General features: G+C 38.8%; 1 protein-coding gene across 1 annotated transcript in view; it reads left to right on the top strand.

The window, feature by feature from the left end:
- MUC19 (mucin 19, oligomeric) overlaps nt 1-24625 on the top strand; it is a 181107-nt gene that overhangs the window by 129068 nt on the left and 27414 nt on the right. The window contains exons 106-151 of the mRNA XM_055358896.2: nt 70-123; nt 267-320; nt 1187-1237; nt 1692-1721; nt 1989-2042; nt 2180-2233; nt 3890-3943; nt 4640-4693; nt 4837-4890; nt 5763-5816; nt 6313-6348; nt 6624-6671; nt 6809-6862; nt 7513-7566; nt 8335-8388; nt 8530-8583; nt 8995-9027; nt 9297-9350; nt 9497-9547; nt 10417-10470; nt 11503-11550; nt 11688-11741; nt 12287-12340; nt 12439-12492; nt 13259-13312; nt 13459-13512; nt 14255-14308; nt 14463-14513; nt 15386-15439; nt 15946-15978; nt 16246-16299; nt 16437-16490; nt 17002-17046; nt 17144-17197; nt 17680-17724; nt 18164-18217; nt 18637-18669; nt 18903-18956; nt 19095-19148; nt 20026-20079; nt 20682-20714; nt 22773-22826; nt 22969-23022; nt 23430-23462; nt 23718-23771; nt 23931-23984. Of these exons, the coding sequence (XP_055214871.1) occupies nt 70-123; nt 267-320; nt 1187-1237; nt 1692-1721; nt 1989-2042; nt 2180-2233; nt 3890-3943; nt 4640-4693; nt 4837-4890; nt 5763-5816; nt 6313-6348; nt 6624-6671; nt 6809-6862; nt 7513-7566; nt 8335-8388; nt 8530-8583; nt 8995-9027; nt 9297-9350; nt 9497-9547; nt 10417-10470; nt 11503-11550; nt 11688-11741; nt 12287-12340; nt 12439-12492; nt 13259-13312; nt 13459-13512; nt 14255-14308; nt 14463-14513; nt 15386-15439; nt 15946-15978; nt 16246-16299; nt 16437-16490; nt 17002-17046; nt 17144-17197; nt 17680-17724; nt 18164-18217; nt 18637-18669; nt 18903-18956; nt 19095-19148; nt 20026-20079; nt 20682-20714; nt 22773-22826; nt 22969-23022; nt 23430-23462; nt 23718-23771; nt 23931-23984 (2298 nt within the window). The remainder of the gene's footprint in view (nt 1-69; nt 124-266; nt 321-1186; nt 1238-1691; nt 1722-1988; nt 2043-2179; nt 2234-3889; nt 3944-4639; nt 4694-4836; nt 4891-5762; nt 5817-6312; nt 6349-6623; nt 6672-6808; nt 6863-7512; nt 7567-8334; nt 8389-8529; nt 8584-8994; nt 9028-9296; nt 9351-9496; nt 9548-10416; nt 10471-11502; nt 11551-11687; nt 11742-12286; nt 12341-12438; nt 12493-13258; nt 13313-13458; nt 13513-14254; nt 14309-14462; nt 14514-15385; nt 15440-15945; nt 15979-16245; nt 16300-16436; nt 16491-17001; nt 17047-17143; nt 17198-17679; nt 17725-18163; nt 18218-18636; nt 18670-18902; nt 18957-19094; nt 19149-20025; nt 20080-20681; nt 20715-22772; nt 22827-22968; nt 23023-23429; nt 23463-23717; nt 23772-23930; nt 23985-24625) is intronic.

The following is a 24625-nucleotide window of genomic DNA, read 5'->3' as shown; positions in this document are numbered from 1 at the left end:
CCTTTTAGATTTGGATCCTCATTTGACTTACTCATTCACTATGATCACCTCAGTCTCTTTGTGTTCCAGGCACCTCGGAGGTAGCTCCTTCCACAACAGTTGCCCCAGGAAGTTTCAGCACAGGTGAGTCTACTCTGTGGTGGGGAATCCTTTCATGGGTGCTTGCTACAGTAACATGCCTTTCCTTTTGGTGCTTCTATGCAGGAGCTCCACCATTCCATTCCATGCCCCCTGAATCTTTTCCATTTGTGTCTTTCTTCTTCCAGCAGCCACAACTTCTCCTGGAGCAAGTGGAATGACTGGGGTTACAACAACTACAAGTAAGAACTGAAAATCCACTACCTCCTTCACAGTAGGTCACATTGCTTCAATCACATCTACCATTTGTACTTCCTGTGAAGAGCATTTTTGTTGGGGAAAAAAAAAAAACACTATTCCAAATAGACAAGATTTTACCTAATACGTAAATGTCAGACACTCAAATATTTTATCTTCCTTTCCTCTGCTTCAAGGAGACTTCACCATGGAGCTAAGGCACTGAACATCAGTTGTGTGATTGGAGAGAAAAGTCTTTCTTTCCCTCAGTGATATATAAAGGAAATAACAGCTATTAACATTTTTCTCATTAAATAGTCTATAGAAATGGTGCATGCAAAACATATAGATTAACTCCTGGTCTAGAAACCTCTGAAAGAGCTTGCTGACACATTAACAAAACAGAGTTCCCTGAGCCCATCAAAGGTCGTTTTCTTTTCATTATGTGTAAAGAATAAAAATATTGATTCCTATCACTCTAAGTTCCAATGTGGTAGCCACTGGCAAAACTTTTACACATGAAGAGTGTAATACTTAAAGCAATAGATAATGATGATTATAGTAATGAGCATATTGATCATTTATGAATTCCTTACTATATCCACTTTTTTAATTAGAGGTTTACATATTTTATTCCAATTAAGAAATACCTAAGGTCCAATTAAGAAGATAAATTTGCAAGTGCTATATCTCTCCGTTTTAACAATTAAACTTATATATTTATGTTTTCCATTACTTTTAAAGTCAGAAGGCCTTATTTTCTGACTTAATAGAAAGTGTCCAGACATTTTGAATTGAGGTTCTCTTGTAATGACACCAGCTTAGCTCATCTCTCTTTCTTAATACTCAATTAATTTTGGTTTTCTTCAAGAGACAACTTCCCTAGGAGGAAGTGGCACCACTGGAGCAGAAATAAAATCAGGTAAAGACTTTGAGGTATTTATGTTTATTGTTGTATTTTGATAAATTTCTTAGAGGAAATTTTTTTAATGAGCTCTTAATTTGGCAATAAATTTAAATTACAGAAAATTATCACAGATAATGTAGAGATTCCCTTTAATATGGAGTGTGGTTTTAAATTTCCTTTGAGGCTATAGTATTTCAAGGAAACAGAGTTTCTTCTTAGATTTGAATTTGTAAACTCTTGAGTCCAAAGTTCCTAAAGTCTTTCCTTTAGGGAGACTAACCTCAGGGTTCTAGGTCTCTGGAGAGGAGAGTTGCAATAATAGCTCTGGCTTTGAAGTGGTTTTCCCTTTGAAAAGAGCATAGTCTGTATAACATTAGTGTCCTGTTCATAGATAAAAATTTAAGATTTTCTTTCTTCTTTCTTCTTCTTTCCTTCTCCTCTTCTTCTCCTAATCTCTTTTCATGTGGAGCCACCACTGGAGCACCAGGAAGTAGGACAGGTAAACTTGGGGAAAGCCTTTCATAGGACCTTCAACATTGGCATAACAATAATCATTGTGATGAAGGTGGGATATTGCTTACTGCATTAACCTTGGCCTTGTAAAGAAACACAATAAATCTGAAAGATGGTTGTCCTTATGTCAGTTATAAGTCCAGGAAGTGTGTTTTCTTGCTTCAAAGTCACAAATAGACCTACGGTTGGCCACATTTTTCTAAGGGTCACAAAAGAGTTCCCATGTAGATCCCTCTCTCTTCTTTCCTACTAGGCACAGCTGGAGTGCCCTCTGCGGCAACAGTCTCCCCTGGGAGCTCCAACTCAGGTAAACCATCAGGCTGGGAGGAACCACTGCTTGGAAAGGGCTCCTCAGTGAGGCATCTGCCTGGGTGACCCTACCATGCTTTTCTCAGATGCTTCTAATCTTTGCCCTCACTGCTGTTCTTTGTCCCTGTTTTGCAGAGGCCACAACTTCTGTAGGAGAAAGTGGAAAAACAGGAGCTGAAACAATCACAGGTTAGCTCTGTTAAGGAACTAAGTTTACTTTGTTATAATTTCCCATGTCTTGATAGAAATATGGCAAAAGTTTTTAAATTTTCTATATTTGGCATATTAGGCAAAAATTTAGCAGATGTTCAATATTTAATATCAATAAATATAGTTTCAGATACTTCAACGTTTTCCCCTTATGTCTTTTGCCTTGGGTCTTGGAACCCTTCATCCGGGCATCATGGGGCCTATTCCCTGACAGTTATATAGGTGACTTTGGCCCAAATCTATCTTTCTGGACTGAAATTCTAAAAATAAAATTCAGTGGCAGAGGACTTTCTCTGTAAACTTTCTGAGGGAATTATAGGTTCTATGGGCAATGGATGGATCAACTCTTAAAAATGCAAACTCCAGAGAAATAAATTTTCTGTTTTATTAAAGAAAAAATTTGTTTTTTTTCTTTAAGAGCCTATGCCCACATCATGAGGAGCAACAAACTGACCAACTGACCTCAATCTTTTCCTTTTTCAGGTACTACTGAGGGCATCTCTGGCAGAACTCTGGAGGCTAAAAGTGCCCACACAGGTCAGGAATTCTGAACATGGCCCTTTGGGAAATACAGGTTATGGGGCCATAGAATGTCCAGGGCAGTCTTCATACTTCTAATTCCTTTCTCTCTCAGAGGCTACAACTTTCCCAGGAGGCAGCGGAACCACCCAAGCAGGACCACCCGGAGGTGAGCTTGTCAGGCTTAGGCCTGAGGCTCTCATCATGTCTCTATCTGGTAGCTACAGAGAACAAATAGTGAAGGCATTTGAAGTAGGGCCTGCATTTTATTCTGGGCAATATGGTGTCCTGTCAACCTGGTCAGTTATTCTGCTCCTGAATTTCATGACCTTGGATAGTCAGGCAGGTACTATTCTAGCTTATGGAGATATTATTTTTTCTCATAAAAGATATTTAAAAATATTTCATATATTTTTGCCTTCCAGGACTTCCTATTCCCCTACCCACGTTGCTTTTTCACTCACAGCTTGATACTTTTTTATCATTTTTCTCATACACTTACACATGATGTTGATTTCCTCTCTCCTCTCACTAGAAAGCTTCATGAAGACAACTGATTATTAAAATGCCCCAAGTTGTATCACACAGTCCTGCTTATAAATATAAAACAATGATTTTTTTCATCCTGTAGGCCCCTCTGTCACACCAGGGGGATATATTCCTGGGAGTGAAACAGGTCAGGTTGATTTAAATCCTATTTTTCTCTTGCCTCATAGTGAAAGGGAATCCCAGAAGCAACACATCCATCGCATGTTGGCCTGGAAAATGAAGTGCTAGGAAGTTGTTCATTTTCCATTCGCTATAGAAATAGAGTGTCCACAGGAGAGGGCTTCCAGTGCTTTAGGGCTACATTGATGCTTCCAAGCTTAACTGGAGACAAAAATGCTCTATTCCTTTATTTCCTTTCTTTTTTTTTTTTTTTTGCATTTTAGTTACCACTGGAGGATTGTCTGGAACGAACTTTATATCTGGAAGTTCTAACACAGGTAGCTTAACAAGAAATACCTCTTATTTTAATGTCAGATGTCATGATTTTTTTAAGGCTTCTCTGATAAAATATCTTCTTCCAGTATTCTAAATTCCCAGGCTTTTTCATTCTCCTCTTTCTTCCATCAGAGGCCACCACTTCCACAGAAGGGACTGGTACTTCTGGAACTGGATTCAAAACTGGTGAGAAGAAACAGCCCATGATTTGGCATCATAAGTATTAGGTCTCTCAAGCTTTTCTAGAGAGAGTTTGTGTTTGTGTTATTTACGGACATTGCAAGTGATTCAAAATAGATTTGCTAGTGGAGGTACATTTTTTTTTTGAAAATCCACTAATTCTAAAGTGGATCATTACTGCTTCATTTCTGAGGATACGATGCACTTCTCCATTTATGTTACAACTCTTGCTAGCAGTTTAGGTGGAATTCAGAAAGTTTCAGTGCATGTGTGTGAAACAGAAGAGCTCTGTGGAACCAGGACACATACATGTAACGTGTAAATTTGAACAAAAATGCTGGCTCAGTATTTTCTCCTACATGTGAAGTTCAATACATTCAAACTCTTTTTCCTCCTCTTTCTATCTCACAGCAGGCATCACTGCAGCACCAGGGAAGCAAGCAGCTGAGCATTGGGAAAATGCATCTAGTTTCTCTCTTATCAAATTTTCAGTTGTGCTTGTACTTGGAAACATTGTATCTCCTTTTGTTATGAATTGCTGAAAGCAGGCAAATACATCAAGTTTTCCACTTGCCTCGTGCTCAGAGAAAGAGGATTCTGTTATGGCAAATAAATACAGAAATATAGCATATACCTTTTAGATTCAGGTCCTCATTTGACTTACTCGTTTACTGTGATCACCTCAGTTTCTTTGTGTTTCAGGCACCTCAGAGGTAGCTCCTGCCACAACAGTTACCCCAGGAAGTTTCAGCATAGGTGAGTCCACTGTGTGGTGGAGAGTCCTTTCACAGGTGCTTGCTACAGTAACAGGTCTTTCCTTTTGGTGCTTCTATGCATGAGCTCCACCATTCCATTCCACGCCCTCTGAATCTTTTCCATTTGTGTCCTTCTTCTTCCAGCAGCCACAACTTCTCCTGGAGCAAGTGGAATGACTGGGGTTACAACAACTACAAGTAAGAACTGACAATCCACTACCTCCTTCCCAGTAGGTCACCTTGCCTTGATCACATCTACCGTTTGTACTTCCTGTGTAGGGCATTTAAAAAAAAATTTTACAAATAGGCCAGATTTTACCTAATATGTAAAAGTTGGACACTCAAATGCCTTTATCTTCCTTTCTTCTGCTTCAAGGAGACTTCACCACGGAGCTAAGGCACTGAGCATCAGTTGTGTGATTGGAGAGAAAGGTCTTTCTTTCTCTCAGTGATATATAAAGAAAATAATAGCTATTAAAATTTTTCTCATTAAATAATCTATAGAAATGGTACATGAAAAAATATAGATGAACTTCAGGTTCTAGAAACCTCTGAAAAATGCTTTTTGACACATTAAGACAACACAGATTAACCTCACCCCATCGAAGGCCATTTTCTTTTCATTATGTGTAAAGAGTAAAAATATTGATTCCTATACCTCTCTAATTCCAAGTTCCAATGTAATAGCCACTGGAAAAATTCTTACACATGAAAAGTCTAATACTTAAAGCAATAAATAATGATGATAATAGTAATGAGCATGTCGATCATTTATGAGTTCCTCACTGTATCTGCTTTTTAAATTAGAGGTTTACATATCTTATTCTAATTAAGAAATACCTAAGCTTCAATTAGTAAAATAAATTTATAAATGATGTATCTTCTCATTTTCACAATTAAATTTGTATATTTATGGTTTTCATTACTTTTAAAGTCAGAAGGCCTTCTTTTCTGACTTAATAGAAAGTGTCAAGACATTTTGAATTGAGGTTATCTCATGTAATGACATCAGCTTAGCTCATACCTCTTTCTTAATACTCAATTAATTTTGGTTTCTTTTCATCTTTTAGAGACTACAACCTCCCTAGAAGGAAGTGGCACCACTGGAGCAGAAATAAAATTAGGTAAAGACTTTGGAGTATTTATATTTATTGTTGTACTTTGATAGATTTCTTAGAGAAAAATTTTTAATGAGCTTTTTATTTGAAAATAAATTACAGAAAATTATCATAGATAATGCAGAGAATCTTTTTAATGTGGAATGTGGGTTTAAATTTCCTTTGAGGCTGTAATATTTCAAGGAAACAGAGTTTGTTCTTGGATTTGGACTTGTAAACTCTTGAGACCAAAATTTCTAAAGTCTTTCCCTTCTGAGAGACTAACCTCAGGGTTCTAGGTCTCTGGAGAGGAGACTTGCAATAATAGCTCTGGTTTTGAAAAGGTTTTCCCTTTGAAAAGGGCATAGTCTGTATACCATTAGTGTACTGATTTCTACAGTGTAGAAATCACCAAGATGTCATATTTTAGTTTAGAGATAAAAATTCAAAATTGTCTTTCTTCCTTCTTGTTCCTTCTTGTTTTCTCCTCTTCTTTCTTCTCCCTTTCTCTTTTGATTTTCAGTAGGAACCACCACTACAGCACCAGAAAGTAGGACAGGTAAACTTGGGGAAAGCCTTTCATATGAACTTCAACTTTGAACAAATCTTGATAATAATATTCGGGGCAGGAATATTAGCCACTGCATTACCCTTGGCTTTGCAAAGGCACACAATAAACCTGAAGCCTGTTAGTCCTCATGTCAGTTATAATTTCAGGAAGTGTGCTTTCTTGCTTCAAAGTCACAAATAGACATACTGTTGGCCACATTTTTCCAAGGGTCATGAAAGAATTCCCATATCCATCTTTCTCTTTTCTTTTCTACCTTGGCACAGCTGGAGTGCCCTCTGGTACAAGAGTCACCCCTAGGAGCTCCAGCTCAGGTAAAGCACCAGGCTGGGAGGAACCACTGCTTGGAAAGTGCTCCTCAGTGAGGTGTCTGCCTGGGTGATCCTACCATACTCTTCTCAGATTCTTCTAATATTTGCCCTCACTGCCATTCTTTTTCCCTGTTTTGCAGAGGCCACAACTTCTGTAGAAGAAAGCAGAATAACAAGAGCTGAAGTAATCACAGGTGAGTTCTGTTAAGGAACTAAGTGTACGTTGTTATATTTTCCCATGTCTTTCTTGAAATATGACAAAAGTTTTTGAATTTTCCATATTTGGCGTATTAGGCAAAAATTTAGCAGATGTTCAAAATTTAACATCAATAAATATAGGTCAGACACTTCAACATTTTCTCCTTGTTTCTTGTGCCTTGGCTCTAAAATCCCTTTATCAGGATATCATGGGGCCCATTCCCTGACAGCTATATATGTGACTTGGGCCCAAATCTATCTTTCTGTATCTAAACCCTAAAAAATGGAACTTGCTGGTAGAGGACTTTCTCTGTAAACTTGCTGAGGGAATTATAGTTTATATGAATAATATATGGATTAAGTCTTAAAATACAAACTGCAGAGAAATAAATTTTCTGTTGTATTGAAGAAAAAAGTTTTTTTTCTTTAAGAGCCTATGCTTGTATCATAAGGGGCAACAAATTGACCAACTGTCCATGATCCTTTCCTATTTGGGGTACTACTGAGGGCATTTCTGGCAGAACTCTGAAAGATGGAAGTGTCCACACAGGTCAGGCATTCAGAACATGGCCCTTGGCCAATACAGCTTATGGGACCCCAGAATGTCCTGTGCAGTCTTCATACCTCCAATTCCTTTCTCTCTCAGAGGCCACAACTTTCTCAGGGGGCAGCGGGGCCACCCGAGCAGGATTACCCAGAGGTGAGCTTGGCAGACTGAGACCTGGGGCTCTCATCATCTCTGTATCAGGGTGGGTACAGGGAACAAATAATGTGAACGCATTTGAAGGAAGGGCCTGCATTTTCTCCTCAGCCATATTGTGTAATATCAACCTTGGTCAGGTATTAGACTTGTAAATTTCATGACTTGGATTGTCAGCCAAGCTGTCTGCACTATTCTAGTTTATGGAGACATTATTTTTTTCTGATTAAACATATTAGAAAATATTTCACATATTCCAACCTTCCAGGACTTCCTATTCCCCTTACCCAGCCTTTCCACTCACAGCTTGATACTTTTCATCATTTTTCTCATATACTTACACATAACGTTTGTTTCCTCTCTCCCCTCACTAGAAAGCTTCAGGAAGACAACTGATTATTAAAATGCCCCAAGTTGTATCACACAGTCCTACTTATAAATATAAACAATGATTTACATCTCCTGTAGGTACCTCTGTCACACCAGAGGGATATGTTCCTGGAAAGGAAACAGGTCAGGGTGATTTAAAGCCCTATTCCCCCCTTGCCTCAGTGAAAGGGTATCCCAGCAGCAACCTATCCATCGTGCGGGCCTGGAAAATGAAACGATAGGAAGGTGATCATTTTCCATTCTCTACAGAAACAGTGTCCACATGAGAGGGCTTCCAGTGCTTTAGGGCTACATTGATGCTTCCAAGATTAATTGGAGACAAAATGCTCTGTTGCTTTATTTCCTTCCCCCCACCTTTTTTTTTTTTTGGCACTTTAGGTACCACTGGAGAATTTTCTGGAACGACCATTATATCTGGAAGTTCTAACACAGGTAGCTTAACAAGAAGTAAATTCTTATTTAATGTCAGCTGTCATATTTCTTTTGTGGCTTCTATGGTAAAGTAATATCCCAATATCTTCTTCCAGTATTCTAAATTCCCAGGCTTTTTCATTCTCCTCTTTCTTCCATCAGAGGCCACCACTTCCACAGAAGGGACAGGTACTTCTGGAACTGGATTCAAAATTGGTGAGAAGAAGCAACCCATGATTTGGCATCATAATTATTAGGTCTCTCAAGCTTTTCTTGAGAGAGTTTGTGTTTATTTTATTTAGGGACAATGCAAGTGATTCAAAATAGATTTGCTGGTGGAGATACATTTTTTTTAAATCTACTAATTCTAAAATGGAGCATTACTGTTCCATTTCCGAGGATGGGATGGAATTTCTCCATTTGTATTACAACTATTGCTAGCAGTTTAGGTGGAATTCAGAAAGTTTTCAGTGTGTGTATGTGAAACAGAAAAGAGCCCCATGGACCCAGGACACATGCATTTATAAGTGTATGTGTGAACAAAAATGCCAGCTCAGTATTTTCTTTCTTATGTCTCAAGTTTTAATACATTTAAACCCTCTTTTCCCTCTTCTTTCTACCTCACAGCAGGCATCACTTCTGCCCCAGGGAAACAAGCAGGTGAGCATTGGGGAAATGCATCTAGTTTTGCTTTTATCAAATTTCCAGGTGTGCCTGAAGTTGGGAACAATTTCTATGTGCTTTGGTTTGAATTGTTGAAAGCAAGCAAATACATGTAGTTCACCATCTGCCTCATGCTCAGTGAGAGATTTCTGTGGTGGCATATAAATAAATAAATATATAAGTACATAGAGCATATTCCTTTTAGATTCAGTTCTTCATTTGATTTACTCATTCACCATGATCACCTCAGTCTCTTTGTGTTTCAGGCACCTCTGGGGTATCTCTTGCCACAACAGTTGCCCCTGGAAGTTTCAGCACAGGTGAGTCCACAGTGTGGTGGGGAATCCTTTCATGGGTACTTGCTATGATAATATGATTTTCCTTTTGGTGCTTTTATGCAAAATAACCACCTTTCCAGTTTAAGTCCCCTAAATCTTTTCTATTTATGTTCTTCCTCTCTTAGCAGCCACAACTTCTTCTGGAGCAAGTGGAATAACTGGGGCTGGCCCCACCTCAGGTAAGCACTGACGAACCACTACCTGCCTCCCAGTAGACAACGTTGCCTGAATCACATCTACTGTTTGTACTGTCTGTGAAGAGCATTTTTCTGAAGAAAGATTATCACATGGGCAAGATTTTATCTAATAACTAAAGGCCAGACACTCAAACTTTTTAACCTTCCTTTCCTCTGCTTCAAGGAAACTTCACCATGGAGCCAAGGCACTGAGAATCAGTCAAGAGATTGAAGATAAATGTTTTTCTTCCTCTCATTGATATTTAAATGAAGTGATTGAGTTATTGACATTTTATTCATTAAATATTCCATGAGATACAAATGATGTGTAGAAAAGATATATAGATTAACTCTTGCTTCTAGAAACCTCTGAACAGAGCTTGTTGACACATTGAGGAAACACACAGTTTTCTTATCCCATCCTAGGCCATTCTCTTTCTCATTATGGGTGAAGAATTCAGATATTGATTCTTATTTCTAATTCCACAATGTAATTACTACACACTGGTAGTCACTGGCAAAATTTTTTCTCATGGAAAGTCTAATACTTAAAGCAATAAATAATGATGATAATAGTAATGAGTGTATTGATCATTTATAATTTCCTTGCTATATACATATCGTGTATGGCCTTTACATACCTTGTTACCATTGCAACTACCTAAGGTCCAAAGAAGACCCATGAGTTAAAAATGGACAATTAAACTTTTGTCTTGAAGATAAACACTTTTACATGGAAAAGGGTTTCTTTTCTGACTTAGTAGTAGATGATAAGACATTTTGAATTGTATTTGTCTCATGCAGTCTCATCAGCTTAACGCACCTCTCTTCCTTCATACTCAATTAATTTTGGTTTTCTCTCCATCTTTAAGAGACCACAACTTCCCTAGGAGGAAGTGGTACCACTGGAGCAGAAATAAAATCAGGTGAAGATTTGGGTATTTTCATTATTTATTGTTACAGTTTGATTCCAAGTTCCTGGATTTCTTAGGGAAAATGGGTTTTTTAAGCCTTTTATTTTGAAATATTACATTATGTAAAACGTGCAAAGATAAAGCAAAGAATCCCTTTCATGTGGAATGAAGTTTTTATATCCTTTGGGGGCTATGGTATTTCGAGGAAACCAAAAATACTTTTTGGATTCGGATTTGGAACCACTTGGCCCCAAATTTCTTAAAGGCTTTCCCTTCTCAGGGACTAACCCCTGAGTTCTAGGCCTCTTGAGAGAGTAAATGTAATAGCTCTGGCTCTGAAATGGTTCTTCCTATGAAAAGAGCTTAGTCTGTATTACATTACAGTACTGACTTCTATTCAGCTTAGAAATCATTAAGATGTCTCATTTTAGTTCAAAGAAAAAATTCTAAATCTTTCTTCTTCTTTCTTCTCTGCCTCCTCCTCCTCCTTTTTCTTTTCTTCTTGTTCCCCATCTTTCCTCTCCTCCTGTTCCTTTCTTCTCTTTCTCTACCTCATCCTCTTCCTTCTTCTTTTTCTCTCTCTTCATACTTTTTTTTTCCTCTTCCTTCTCCTCTTTCTCCTCCTCCTCTTCCTCCTCCTCTCCTTTGCCTCCTCCTCTTGCTTCTTCTCCTCCGGCTTCTTTTTTTTCCTCCTCTGCCGCTTCTTTCTTCTCTTCTTCCTCCTTCTCCTCTTCCTACTCCTCTTATCTTCCTCCTCCTCCTTCTCTTCTCCCTTCTTTTTCTTTTCATTAGGTAAATATGGAAAAAGCCTTTTACATGACCTTTAACCTTGGCAAAGATTGGCGGGTGTATTAGCCATGGTGTTAACCTTGGCTTCGCAAAGTCAAATGGTAGACATGCAACACGTTTATCTTTCTGTCAGTTATAGGTCCAGAAGTATCTTTTGCTGTTTCAAAGTCACAGATAGACTTGTTGCCCACATTCTTCCAAGGATCGCAAAATTGTTCTCACATTGATCTTTTTTTTTCCCCCACCTATGCACAGCTGCAGTGCCCTCTGGTACAACAGTTGCCCCTGGGAGCTCCAACTCAGGTAAAGCACCAGGCTGGGAGGAACCAGTGCTTGGGAAGGGCTCCTCAGTGAGTTGTCTGCCTGGGTGATCCTACCATACTCTTCTCAGATTCTTCAAATCTTTGTCCTCACTGTTATTCCTCTTCTCTCATTTGCAGAAGCCACAACTTCTGTAGGAGAAAATGGAAAAACAAGAGGTGAAATAATCACAGGTGAGCTCCATTAAGGAACTAAGTGTACTTTGTAATAACTTCCCATGTCGCACTTGAAATATAGCAAAATTCTTTGACTTTTGGCATATTAAAAACATATGCCATATTTTTGGCATATTAATGTTGCAACATTTGGCATATTAAAAACATATTTAGCAGATGTTCAATATTTAACATCAATAGATACAGTTCCAACACTTCAACGTTCCCTCCTTGTGTTTTGTTCCCTGTGTCAAAGCCCTCTTCATCAGGCTAGCATGGGGCCCATTCCCTTGCAGTTATAGAGGTGACTTGGCCTGAATCTATCTCCCTGTAATTAAACCCTAAAAAAAGGGTCTCAGTGGTGGAGGACTTTCTGTGTAAACTCACCGAGGGAATTATATATTCCATGAGCAATATATGGATAAACTCTTAAAACTAGAAAGCCCAGAGAAATAAATGTACTGGTATATTGAAGAAACAAAGTTATTATCTTTCCTTTAGGAGCCCATGCCCATTTCATGAGAGGCAACACATTGACCAGCTGACCACCTTTCTTATTTCAGGTACTACTGAGGGCACCTCTGGCAAAGTTCTGGAACCTGGAAGTGCCCACACAGGTCAGGAATTCTGAACATGGCCCCTTAAGCAATATCAGCTTTGGGAAACCCAGAATGTCCTGTCCAGTCTTTATACCTCCAATTCCTTCCTCTCTCAGAGGCCACAACTTTCCCAGGAGGCAGTGGGACTACCCGAGCAGGACCGCCAGGAGGTGAGCTTGTCAGGCTGAGGCCTGGGGCTCTCATCATCTCTCTATCTGGGTGGCTGCAGTGAACAGTAATGAACAGTAATGCAGTGAAAGTCTTTTGAGGGAGGGTCCTGCATTTTCTCTGTGGCCACAGTGTGTCATATCAACCTGGTCAGTTATTCTGCTTGTGAATTCATGACCTCAGATATCTCAGCCAGGCTGTCTTCAGTGTCCTGGCTTATGGAAACAATTTTTTTCTGATATGAAGTATGAGCGTATATTGCATATATTCCAACTTTCCAGGACTTCCAACTCTCCTTACCCAGTTTTCCTTTCCACCCACAGTTTGAGACATTTTCTATCATTTTTCTCCTTTACTTACACATGATATCTCTCCCCTCCTACAAAACTTAATGAAAACAACTGACTATTAAAATCCTCCAAGTTGTATCAAAGAGTCCTACTTATAAATATAGAAGTGTGCTTTGTTTCTCCCGTAGGCACCTCTGTCACACCAGGGGGCTATGCTCCTGGAAGGGAAACAGGTCAGGGTGATTTAAGCCTTATTCGTCCTTTCCCTCATAGAGGAAGGGAAACCCAGTAGCAACACATACAGCCCAGGTTGGCCTGGAAAATCAAGTACTTGGAGATTGTTCATTTTCCATTCTCTACAGGGATACAGTGTCCTCAGGAAAGGGTTTCCAGTACTTTAGGGCCACACATGGATGCTTCCAAGCTTAACTGGGGAGATAATGATCTATTGCTCCATTTCGCTTTTTTGGCATTTTAGGTACCACTGGAGAATTGTCTAGAATGACCATTATACCTGGAAGTTCTAACACAGGTAGCTTAACAGGAAGGGAATGCCTCTTATTTAATGTCAGATGTCATGATATCTCTTTTAGGGATGCTATTATAAAGTAATACCCCAATATCCTCTGTAGTATTCCAATTCCCAGATGTCACTATTTTCCTACTTTTTTTCCTCAGAGGCCACAACTTCCACAAAAGGGACTGGTACTTCTGGAACTGGCTTCAAAACTGGTGAGAATAAACAGTCCATGATTTGGGGTCATCCAGATTAGGAATCAAGCTTCCCTTAAGAATATTTACATTTTATTTAGGTACACTGCAAGCAATTAAAAATGAATTCTCTATAGAGATAAATTTTTTTTGGAAATCTACTAATTTTAGAATTGAGCCTCACTGCTCCAGGTCTGCAAATGGGTTGAGATGTCTCCAGTGATGTTACACCTATCACCAGAATTGGAGCTGGAATTCAGAATGTTTTCCTTGTGTGTGTGTGTGAGTGTGTGTATGTGTGTGAAATAGAAAAAAATTCCATGGAACCGGACGCATGCATGCATATCTGTGTATCTGTATATGGGTAAAACTTTGCTTTGTCAATATTTTGCCCTACATCTAGTTTGCAGCACACTTAAACCTTATTTCCCCTTCTTTCTATCTCACAGCAGGCATCACTGTGCCAGGGTAGCAAGTTTGTCAACATTAGGGAAATGCATCTAGTTTCCCTTCTATTAAATTTCCAGGAGAAGCACCTGAAGTTGCAAACAGTATTTCTCTATTTGCTTTGGTTATGAATTGTTGAATGCAAGCAAATACATCTAGTTCACCCTCTGCCACAGCCTCAAAAAAAGAGATTTCAGTTATGGCAAATAAATACATTATATCCCTTTAAGAGTCAGGTCTTCACTTGACTTACTGAGTCATAATGGTCAGTAAGTCAAATGAAGACCTGACCCTAAAAGAGTATAATGTGTTTCAGGCACCTCTGGGGTGGCGCCTGGCACAACACTTTCCCCTGGAAGTTTCAGCACAGGTGAGTCCGCAGTTTCTTTACTGATTCCACAGGAATCGTTTCTTGAGTGCTTGCCACAATAATGTCTTTCCTTTGGTGCTTCTATGCAGAAGCACCACCATTCCATCCCTAGGCCCCTGAATCTTTTTCATTTATGTCTCTCTTCTCTCAATAGCCACAATTTCCCCTGGAGCAAGTAGAACGACTGGGGCTGGACCTGCTGCAGGTAAGCACTGATGAACTACTAACTGCTTCCCAGTAGACAAGGTTATCTGAATCACATTTACTGTTTGTACCTCATGTGAAGAGCATTTTCTGAACAAAGATTACTGGTTAGGCAGGATTTTACCTAATAACCAAACTTCAGATCCTCAAACTCTTTTATCTTCATTTCCTCTGCTTCAAGGAGACTTCAGCATGGAGCTAAGGCACTGAGAATCAGTTGGGTGATTAGAAAGAAATGTCTTTCTCTCACTGATATCTAAAGGAAGTAATTGAGTTATTGGAATGGCTGTCATTAAATATTCTATGAGCTATAAATGGTGTGAAGAACATATATAAATTAACTCTTGATTCTAGAACCTCTGAAAAGAGCTTGTTGACACGCTGAGAAAACATAGCTCCCTTACCCCATTGTAGGCCATTTTCTTCTCATTATGGCTAAAGATTGAGATATTGATTCCCATGGTTCTCTAATACCAAGTTCATTTTTGGTAGCCACTGGCAAAATTCTTGCACATGAAAATTATAATATTTAAAGCAATAAATAGTGATGATGACAGTAGTGAGCATATCTATCATTTATGAGTTCCTTACTATATACCCTTTTTTATTAAGAATTCTACATATCTTATTCCAATTAAGAAATAACTAAGGTCCAACTAAGAACCATGTGAGTTAAAATGTTTTATCTCCCCATTTTAACAATTAAATGTGTGTATTAAAGGTTTCCATCACTTTTACAGTCAGGAGGTCTTCTTTTCTGACTTAGTAGGTGACAAGACATTTTGAATTGGGCTTATCTCATGTAGTGACATCCACTTGCCCATCCCTCTTCCTTAATACTCAATTAATTTTAGTTTTCTTTTCATCTTTAAGAAACCACAACTTCCCTAGAAGGAGGTGGCACCACTGGAGCAGAAATAAAATCAGGTAAAGACTTTGGGGTATTTACATTTATTGTTGTATTTTGATAGATTTTGTAGAGAAAAACTTTTTTTAATGAGCTTTAAATTTTGAAATAATTTTAAGTTACACAGAAAATTTGCATTGATAATGCAAAAATCACTTTAATATGGAATGTGGTTTTAAATTTCCTTTAAAGCTATAATATTTTAAGGGAAACAGAGATTCTCCTTGGATTTGGATTTGTAAATATGGGGGCCCAAATTTCCTAAAGGCTTTGCCTTTTCAGATACTAACCTCAGGGATCTAGGACTCTGCAGAGGAGGGTTACAATAATAGCTCTGGCTCTGAAATGGTTTTCCCTTTGAAAAGAGCATAGTCTATATAACATTAGTGTACTAGCTTCAAATCAGTGTAGAAATCATTAAGATGCCTATATTTTAGTTCGGAGATAAAAATTCAAAAATATTTTTTCTTCCTTCTTTCTCTTTCTTTCCTCCTCCTTCTTCTTCTTCTCTTTTTCTTTTCATTAGGAGCCACCTCCGGAGTACCGGGAAGTAAGACAGGTAAACTTGGGGAAAGCCTTTCAAATGACCTTCAACATTGGCAAAAAAAAAAAAAAAAAAATTCAGGACAAGCATATTAGCCATTGCGTTAACCTCGGCCTTACCAAGGAACACGATACACATGGAAAATGCCTCTCCTGTCAGTTATAGGACCAGGAAGCATCTTTTCCTGCTTTGAAGTCACAGATGGACATGCTGTCAGCCGCATTCTTTCAAGGGTCATAAAAGGGTCTCTATGTTGATCTTTCTCTTTTCTTTCCTATCTAGGCACAGCTGGAGTGCCCTCTGCTACAACAATTGCCCCTAGGAGCTCCAACTCAGGTAAAACACCAGGGTGGGAGGAACCAGTGCTTGGAAAGGGCTCCTCAGTGAGGTGTCTGCCTGGGTGATCCTACCATGCTTTTCTCAGATTCTTCAAATCTTTGCCCTCACTGCTATTCTTTTTCCCTCTTTTACAGAGGCCATGACTTCTTTAGGAGAAAGTGGAAAAACAAGAGCTGAAACAATCACAGGTGAGCTCAGTTAAGGAACTAAGTGTACATTGATATGATTTTCCATGTCTTGCTAGAATAAGGCAAAAGTCTGAATTTCCCATATTTGGCATATTAGAAAAACATTTAGCAGATGATCAATATTTAACATCAATAAATATAGTTCAGACACTTCAACATTTCCTCCTTATGTCTTGTGCTTTGGGTCTAAGGACCCTTCATCAGGGCATCATGGAGCCCATTCTCTGACAGTTATAGAGGTGACGTGGGCCCAAATCTATCTATCTGTAACAATACCCTAAATAAGGAACTGTGTGGTAGAGGACTTTCTCTATAAACTTGCCAAAGGAACTATATGTTCCATGGGCAATGTATGGATTAACTCTTAAAAAAAAAAAAAACAGAAACTCTAGAGAAATAAATTTTCTGGTGTGTTTAATAAAAATGTTTTTTTTTTTTTCTATAGGAGTCTATAACCATTTCATTAATGACAACAGATTGACCAACTAATCACAATCCTCTCTTATTTCAGGTACTACTGACGGTAAAACTCTGGCAGCTGGAAGTGCCCACACAGGTCAGGAATTCTCAACATGGCCCCTTGGGCAATACAGCTTATGGGGCCCCAGAATGTCCTGTGCAGTCTTCATACATCCAATTCCTTTCTTTGTCAGAGGCCACAACTTTCTCAGGAGGCAGCGGGACCACCCGAGCAGGACCACCGGGCGGTGAGCTTGTTAGGCTGAGGCCTGAGGCTCTCATCATCTCTCTATCTGGGTGGATACAGGGAATAAATAATGTGAAGGCTTTTGAGGGAGGGGGGAATTTTCTCTGGGGCCATATTGTGTCCTATATCTGGTCAGTTATTCTGCTTGTGATTCCGTGAGCTCAGATGGCTCAGCTAGGCTGTCTTCAGTACCCTGGCTTATGGAGACATCTTTTTTCTGATATGAGGCTTGAGAGTCTATTACACGTATCCCATCCTTCCAGAACGTCCAGCCGTCCTTTACCCAATTTACCTTTCCACCCACAGCTGGACACTTTCTATCATTTTTCTCATTTAGCTATACAAGATGTTTATTTCTTCTCTCCCCTCACTAGAAAGCTTCATGAAGTCAACTGATTATTTAAGTGCCCCTATAGCTGTATCAAAAATCCTGCTTATAAGGTTAAAACCTTAAGCAGGATTTCTCCTGCATTTCTCCTGTAGGCACTTCTGGCACATCAGGAGGATATGTCCCTGGAAGGGAAACAGGTCAGCGTGATTTAAACCCTATTCTACTTTGCCTTATAGTAAAAGGGAAACCCAGCAGCAAGCACATCCATCTCAGGTTGGCCTGGAAAATGAAGTGCTAGAAGTTGTTCATTTTCCATTCGCTACAGAGACAGAGTATCCTCAGGAAAGGGCTTCCAGTGCTTTAGGGCTACATTGATGCTTCCAAGCATAAATGGGGAGAAAACGCTCTATTGCTGCATTTATCCCTTTTGCTTTTTAGGTACCACTGGAGAATCTTCTGGAACAACCATTATATCTGGAAGTTCTAACACACATAGCTTAACAGGAATAAAGTGCCTCATATTTAATGTCAGATGTCATGATATCTCTTTTAGGGCTGCTATGATAAAATAACACCCCAGTATCTCCTCTCAGTATTCCAAATTCACAGACTTCCCTACTCTATTTGTTCCCTCAGAGCCCACAACTTCCATTGAAGAAACTGGAACTTCCAGAACTATATTCAAAACTGGTGAGACTAAAAAGCCCATAATTTGGGGTCATCTAGATTAGGTCTTTTAACTTTCCTTGAGGGTGTTTGTGGTTTTTATAAAGACACTGCAAGTGATTCAATACAGGTTTGTTATTAGGGAGAAATCTTTTTTGAAAGGCTACTTATTCTAAAATTGAGTCTCCCTTCATCAAGGCTGAGGATGGGATGGGATTTTCCCATTTTGTTACTAGTATCACCAGCATTTGAGCTGGAAGCCAGATAGTTTTCTGTGTGTACATGTGTGAATGTGTGTGAGGTAGGAAAGTGTCCCGTGGAACCAGGGTGCATGCATGCATATGTGTATATGTATCTTATGATTGGCTTTCCCAATATTTTCTCCAACATCTGAAGTTTCAACACATTTAAATCTTTTTTCTCTCTTCTTATATACCTCACAGTAGGCATCACTTCAGCCCCAGGGAGGCAAGCAGGTGAGCATCAGGAAAATGCATCTAGTTTCCCTTTTATCAAATTTGTAGTTGTGCTTGAAGTTGGAAACATTTTCTGTGTGCTTTGGTTATGAATTTTTGAAAGCAGGCAAATATATATAGTTCACCAAAAGCCTCATGCTCAGAGAGAGATGTATGTTGTAGGAAATAAATAAACACATAAATACAGCATATCCCTTTAAGATTTGGGTCCCCTCAATCCCATTGTGTTTCAGGCACCTCTGTGGTGGCGCCTAGCACAACAGTTGCCCCTGGAAGGTTCAGCACAGGTGAATCCAATGTGTGGTGGGGAATCCTTTTATGGGTGCTTGCTATAATTTCTTCCCATAGAGTGTTTCAATGCAGAAGCATCACCATTCCATTCCATCCCCCCTGAATCTTTTCCATTCATGTCCTTCCTCTGCCAGCAGCCACAACTTCTCCTGGAGCAAGTGGAATGACTGGGGTTAGAACCACTTCAAGTAAGCACTGACAATCCACTACCTCCTTCCCAGTAGATAACATTGCCTCAATCACATGTAGTATTTGTATTTCCTGTAAAGAGTCTTTTTTGAACATAGGCAGGATATTACCTAAATGACTAAAGGCCCGACACTCAAATTCCTTTGTTTTTCTTTCTTCTGTTCCAAGGAGACTTCACCATGAAGCTAAGGCACTGAGAATCAGTTGTGTGATTGGAGAGAAATGGTTTTATTTCTCTCATTTGTATCTAAAGGAAATAATTGAGTTATTGAAAGTTTTGTCATTAAATTTTCTGTGAGACAGAAATGGTGCATGGAAAACATATATATGTTAAATCCTGGTTCTAGAAACCTCTGAAAAGAACTTCTTGGCGCTTTGAGAAAACACATAGTTCCCACACCTTCATGATACGACATGTTCATTCTCATTATGGGTAAAGAATTCAGATTTTGATTCCTATCACTTTTTAATTCCAAGTTTCAATGTGGTAGCCTCTGGCAAAATGCTCACATGTGAAAAATCTAATACTTGATAAATAAGGATGATAATAGTAATACGCATATCAATCGTTTATGATTAATTTCAGTTCTGACTGTATACCTTTTGAAATTAAGTTTAAATAAATTATTCCAATTAAGAAACACTTAAATTTCAATTAAGGACAATATTATTTGAAAATATTTTATCTCACCATTTAACAATTAAACTTGGATATTGAAGGTTTCCATCATGTTTACAGTCAGAAGGATTTCTCTTCTGACTTAAGAGTAGGTGACAAGACATTTTGAATTAGGCTTATTGCACATCTTGACATCCACTTAGCTCATCCCTCCTCCTTAATACTCAATTAATTTTGGTTTTCTTTCCATCTTTAAGAGACTACAACTTCCCTAGGTGGAACTGGCACCACTAGAACTGAAATAAAATCAGGTAAATATTTTGCAGTATTCATTATTTATTGTTGTATTTTGATAGATTTCTTACAGGAAACATTTTTTAACAATAAGTTTTTAAGTTACAGAAAATTTGCATTGATTATGCAAAGAATCGCTTTAATGTGGAGTGTACTTTTAAATTTCTTTTAAGGCTGTAATATTTCAGAGGAAACAGAGTTTCTTCTTAGATTTGGATTTGTAAACATGTGGGCCCAAATTTCCTGAAGGCTTTCCCTTCCTAGAGACTAACTTCAGGGTTCTAGGCCTCTGGAGAGGAGAGCTGTAGTAGCTACAGCTCTGAAATGATTTCCTTTTGAGAAGATCATAGTCTGCATATCATCATAGTGTTGACTTGTATTCAGCACAGAACCCATTAGGTTGTCATGTTTTACTTCAGAGATAAAAATTCAAAATTTTCTTTTTTCTTCTTTCTCTTTTCTTTCTTTCTTTCTTTCTTTTCTTTCTTTCTTTCTTTCTTTCTTTCTTTCTTTCTTTCTTTCTTTCTTTCTTTCTTTCTTTCTTTCTTTCTTTCTTTCTTTCTTCTTTCTTTCTTTCTTTCTTTCTCATCCTTCTTCTTCTTCTTTTTCTTTTTGTTAGGAGCCACCACTAGAGCACCAGGAATTAAGACAGGTAGATTTCAGAAATGCCTTTTTTTTTATTATTATACTTTAAGTTCTAGGGTACATGTGCACAATGTGCAGGTTTGTTACATATGTATACATGTGCCATGTTGGTATGCTGCACCCATTAACTCGTCATTTACATTAGGTATATCTCCTAATGCTATCCCTTCCCCCTCCTCCCACCCAATGACAGGCCCCAGTGTATGAAGTTCCCCACCCTGTGTCCAAGTGTTCTCATTGTTCTATTCCCACCTATGAGTGAGAACATGTTTGGTTTTCTGTCCTTGCGATAGTTTGCTCAGAATGATGGTTTCCAGCTTCATCCATGTCCCTACAAAGGACGTGAAGTCATCCTTTTTTATGGCTGCATAGTATTCCATGGTATATATGTGCCACATTTTCTTAATCCAGTCTATCATTGATGGACATTTGGGTTGGTTCCAAGTCTTTGCTGTTGTGAATAGTGTCACAGTAAACATACATGTGCATGTGTTTTTATAGCAGCATGATTTATAATCCTTTGGATATATACCCAGTAATGGGATGGCTGGGTCAAATGGTATTTCTAGTTCTAGATCCTTGAGGAGTCGCCACACCGTCTTCCACAATGGTTGAACTAGTTTACAGTCCCACCAACAGTGTAAAAGTGTTCCCATTTCTCCACATCCTCTGCAGCACCTGTTGTTTCCTGACTTGATCATTAAAAAATGATCACCATTCTAACTGGTGCGAGATGGTATCTCATCGTGGTTTTGATTTGCATTTCTCTGATGGCCAGTGATGGTGAGCATTTTTTCATGTGTCTGTTGGCTGCATAAATGTCTTCTTTTGAGAAGTGTCTGTTTATATCCTTTGCCCACTTTTTGATAGGGTTGTTTGATTTTTTCTTGTAAATTTGTTTAAGTTCTTTGTAGATTCTGGATATTAGCCTTTTGTCAGATGGATAGATTGTAAAATTTTTCTCCCATTCTGTAGGTTGCCTGTTCACTCTGATGGTAGTTTCTTTTGCTGTGCAGAAGCTCTTTAGTTTAATTAGATCCCATTTGTCAATTTTGGCTTCTGTTGCCTTTGCTTTTGGTGTTTTAGTCATGAAGTCCTTGCCCATGCCTATGTCCTGAATGGTATTGCCTAGGTTTTCTTCTAGGGTTTTCATGGTTTTAGGTCTAACATTTAAGTCTGTAATCCATGTTGAATCAATTTTTGTATAAGGTGTAAGAAAGGATCCAGTTTCAGCTTTCTACATATGGCTAGCCAGTTTTCCAGCACCATTTATTAAATAGGGAATCCTTTCCCCATTTCTTGTTTTTGTCAGGTTTGTCAAAGATCAGATGATTGTAGATGTGTGGTATTATTTCTCAGGGCTCTGTTCTGTTCCCTTGGTCTATGTCTCTGTTTTGGTACCAGTACCATGCTATTTTGGTTACTGTAGCCTTGTAGTATAGTTTGAAGTCAGGTAGCATGATGCCTCCAGCTTTGTTCTTTTGGCTTAGGATTGACTTGGTGATGCGGGCTCTTTTTTGGTTCCATATGAATTTTAAAGTAGTTTTTTCCAATTCTGTGAAGAAAGTCATTGGTAGCTTGATGGGGATGACACTGAATCTATAAATTACCTTGGGCAGTATGGCCATTTTCACGATATTGATTATTCCTATCTATGAGCATGAAATGTTCTTCCATTTGTTTGTGACCTCTTTTATTTTGTTGAGCAGTGGTTTGTAGTGCTCCCTGAAGAGGTCTTTCACATCCCTTGTAAGTTGGATTCCTAGGTATTTTATTCTCTTTGAAGCAATTGTGAATGGAAATTCACTCATGATTTGGCTCTCTATTTGTCTGTTATTGGTGTCTACCCTTGTGGCATAGTGAAAGAGAAACCCAGTAGCAACACATTCATCTCTGGTTGGCCTGGAAAATGAAGTGCTAGGAAGTTGTTCATTTTCTGTTCTTTATAGAAATAGAATGTTCTCAGGAAAGGGCTTCAGTGCTTTAGGGTTGCCATGTTGATCCTTCCAAGCTTAAATGGGGAGACAATGCTCTATTATTCCATTTCTATTTTTTTCCATTTCAGATATCATGGGAGAATCTTCTAGAACGACCATTCTATCTGGAAGTTCTAACACAGGTAGCCTAACAAGAAGGAAATGTGTCTTACTTAATGTCAAATGTCATGCTATGTCTTTTAGGGCTGCTATGATAAAGTCCCACCTCAGTATCCTCTCCCAGTATTCCAAATTCACAGACTTCACCACTCTTCCTTCCCTCAGAGGCCACAAATTCCATTGAAGAGACTGGTACTTCTGGAACTGGATTCAAAACCGGTGAGAAGAAACAGCCCCTGATTTGGCATCATAAGTATTAGGTCTCTTCAGCTTTGCTTGAGAGAGTTTGTGTTTTATTTAGGGATGCTGCAAGTGATTCAAGATAGTTTTTCTGGTGGAGATATAATTTTTTTTAATCTAATAATTCCAGAATGGAGACTTACAGATTTATGTCTGAGGACGGAATGGAATTTTTCCATTTGTATTATAACTGTCACTAGCATTTGAGGTGGAATTCAGAAAGTTTTCCATGAGAGTGTGTGAAATACAAAAGAGCCCCATGGACCCAGGACGCATGCATTTATATGTGTGTGCATGCTTACACATTTTCTTGCTTTTTATTTTCTCCTACATCTGATGGTTTCAGCACATTTAAAACATTTTCCCCCCTGCTTTCTATCTCACAGCAGGCATCACTGCAGCACCAGGAAAGCAAGCAGGTGAGCACTGGGGAAATCCATCTAGTTTCCCTTTTATCAAACTCCAGAAGTGCCTGAAGCTGAGGGCACTGTCTCTCTATCTGCTCTAGTTGTGAAGTATTGACAGCAGGCAAATGCATCTAGTTCACCAACTGCCATATCCTAAGGGGAAATGACTTCTTTTATAGAAAATAAATATAGTATATCCCTTTTAGATTCAGGTCTTCATTTGACTTACTCATTCACCATGGTCACCTCAATCCCTTTGTGTTTCAGGCACCTCTGGGGTGGCACCTGGCACAACAGTTGCCCCTGGAAGTTTCAGCACAGGTGAGTCCACAATTTGGCACAGAGCCATTTCTTGGATGCTTTCCACAATAATATGTCTTCCCTTTTGCTGCTTCTATGCAAAAGCAGACCATTCCCTTTCTAAATCCCGGAATGTTTTCCATTTTGTTTTGTTTTGTTTTGTTTTGTTTTCACTCTCAGCAGCTACAACTTCTCCTGGAGCAAGTGGAGTGACTGGCACTGGACCCACTGCAGGTAAGCCCTGATGAAGCACGACCTGCTTCCCAGTAGACAACATTGCCTGAATCACATCTAATGCTTGTACTTCCTGTGAAGAGTATTTTCAGAACGAGCATTATCAGATTGGCAGGATTTTACCTAATTACCAAATGTGACACTCAGACTCCTTTATCTTCCTTTCCCCTGCTTCAGGGAGACTTCACCATGGAGCTAAGGCACAGAGAATCAGTTGGGTGATTGGAGAGAAATGTCTTTCTTTCTCTCGTTGATATCTAAAGGAAGTAATTGAGATAATGAAATTTTTGCCATTAAATTTTCTGAGATAGAAATGGTGCATGGAAAACATATACAGATTCAACTCCTGGGTCTAGAAACATCTAAAAAAGAGCTTGTTGGCACATTGAGAAAACACAGTTTCCTCACCTTCATCCTCAGCCATTTTCTTTCTTATTTTTATTTTGGATAAAGAATAAAGATATTGATTCCTTTCACTCTCTAATTCCAAGTTCCGACGCGGTAGCTGCTGGCAATTTTTTTTTTTTTTTTTTTTTTTGAAGAGAGGACATCCAAGCAAAGGCAATTTGTGGCCAGCCTTGAGATTGTCCCCACTCCCTCTGGCAAAATTCTTGCACATGAAAATTCTGATACTTAAATCA

The sequence above is a fragment of the Gorilla gorilla genome, chromosome 10 (genome assembly GCF_029281585.2).
Source record: "Gorilla gorilla gorilla isolate KB3781 chromosome 10, NHGRI_mGorGor1-v2.1_pri, whole genome shotgun sequence".
Taxonomy (NCBI): Eukaryota; Metazoa; Chordata; class Mammalia; order Primates; family Hominidae; genus Gorilla; species Gorilla gorilla.
This window is presented reverse-complemented; position numbering and strand designations above follow the sequence as displayed.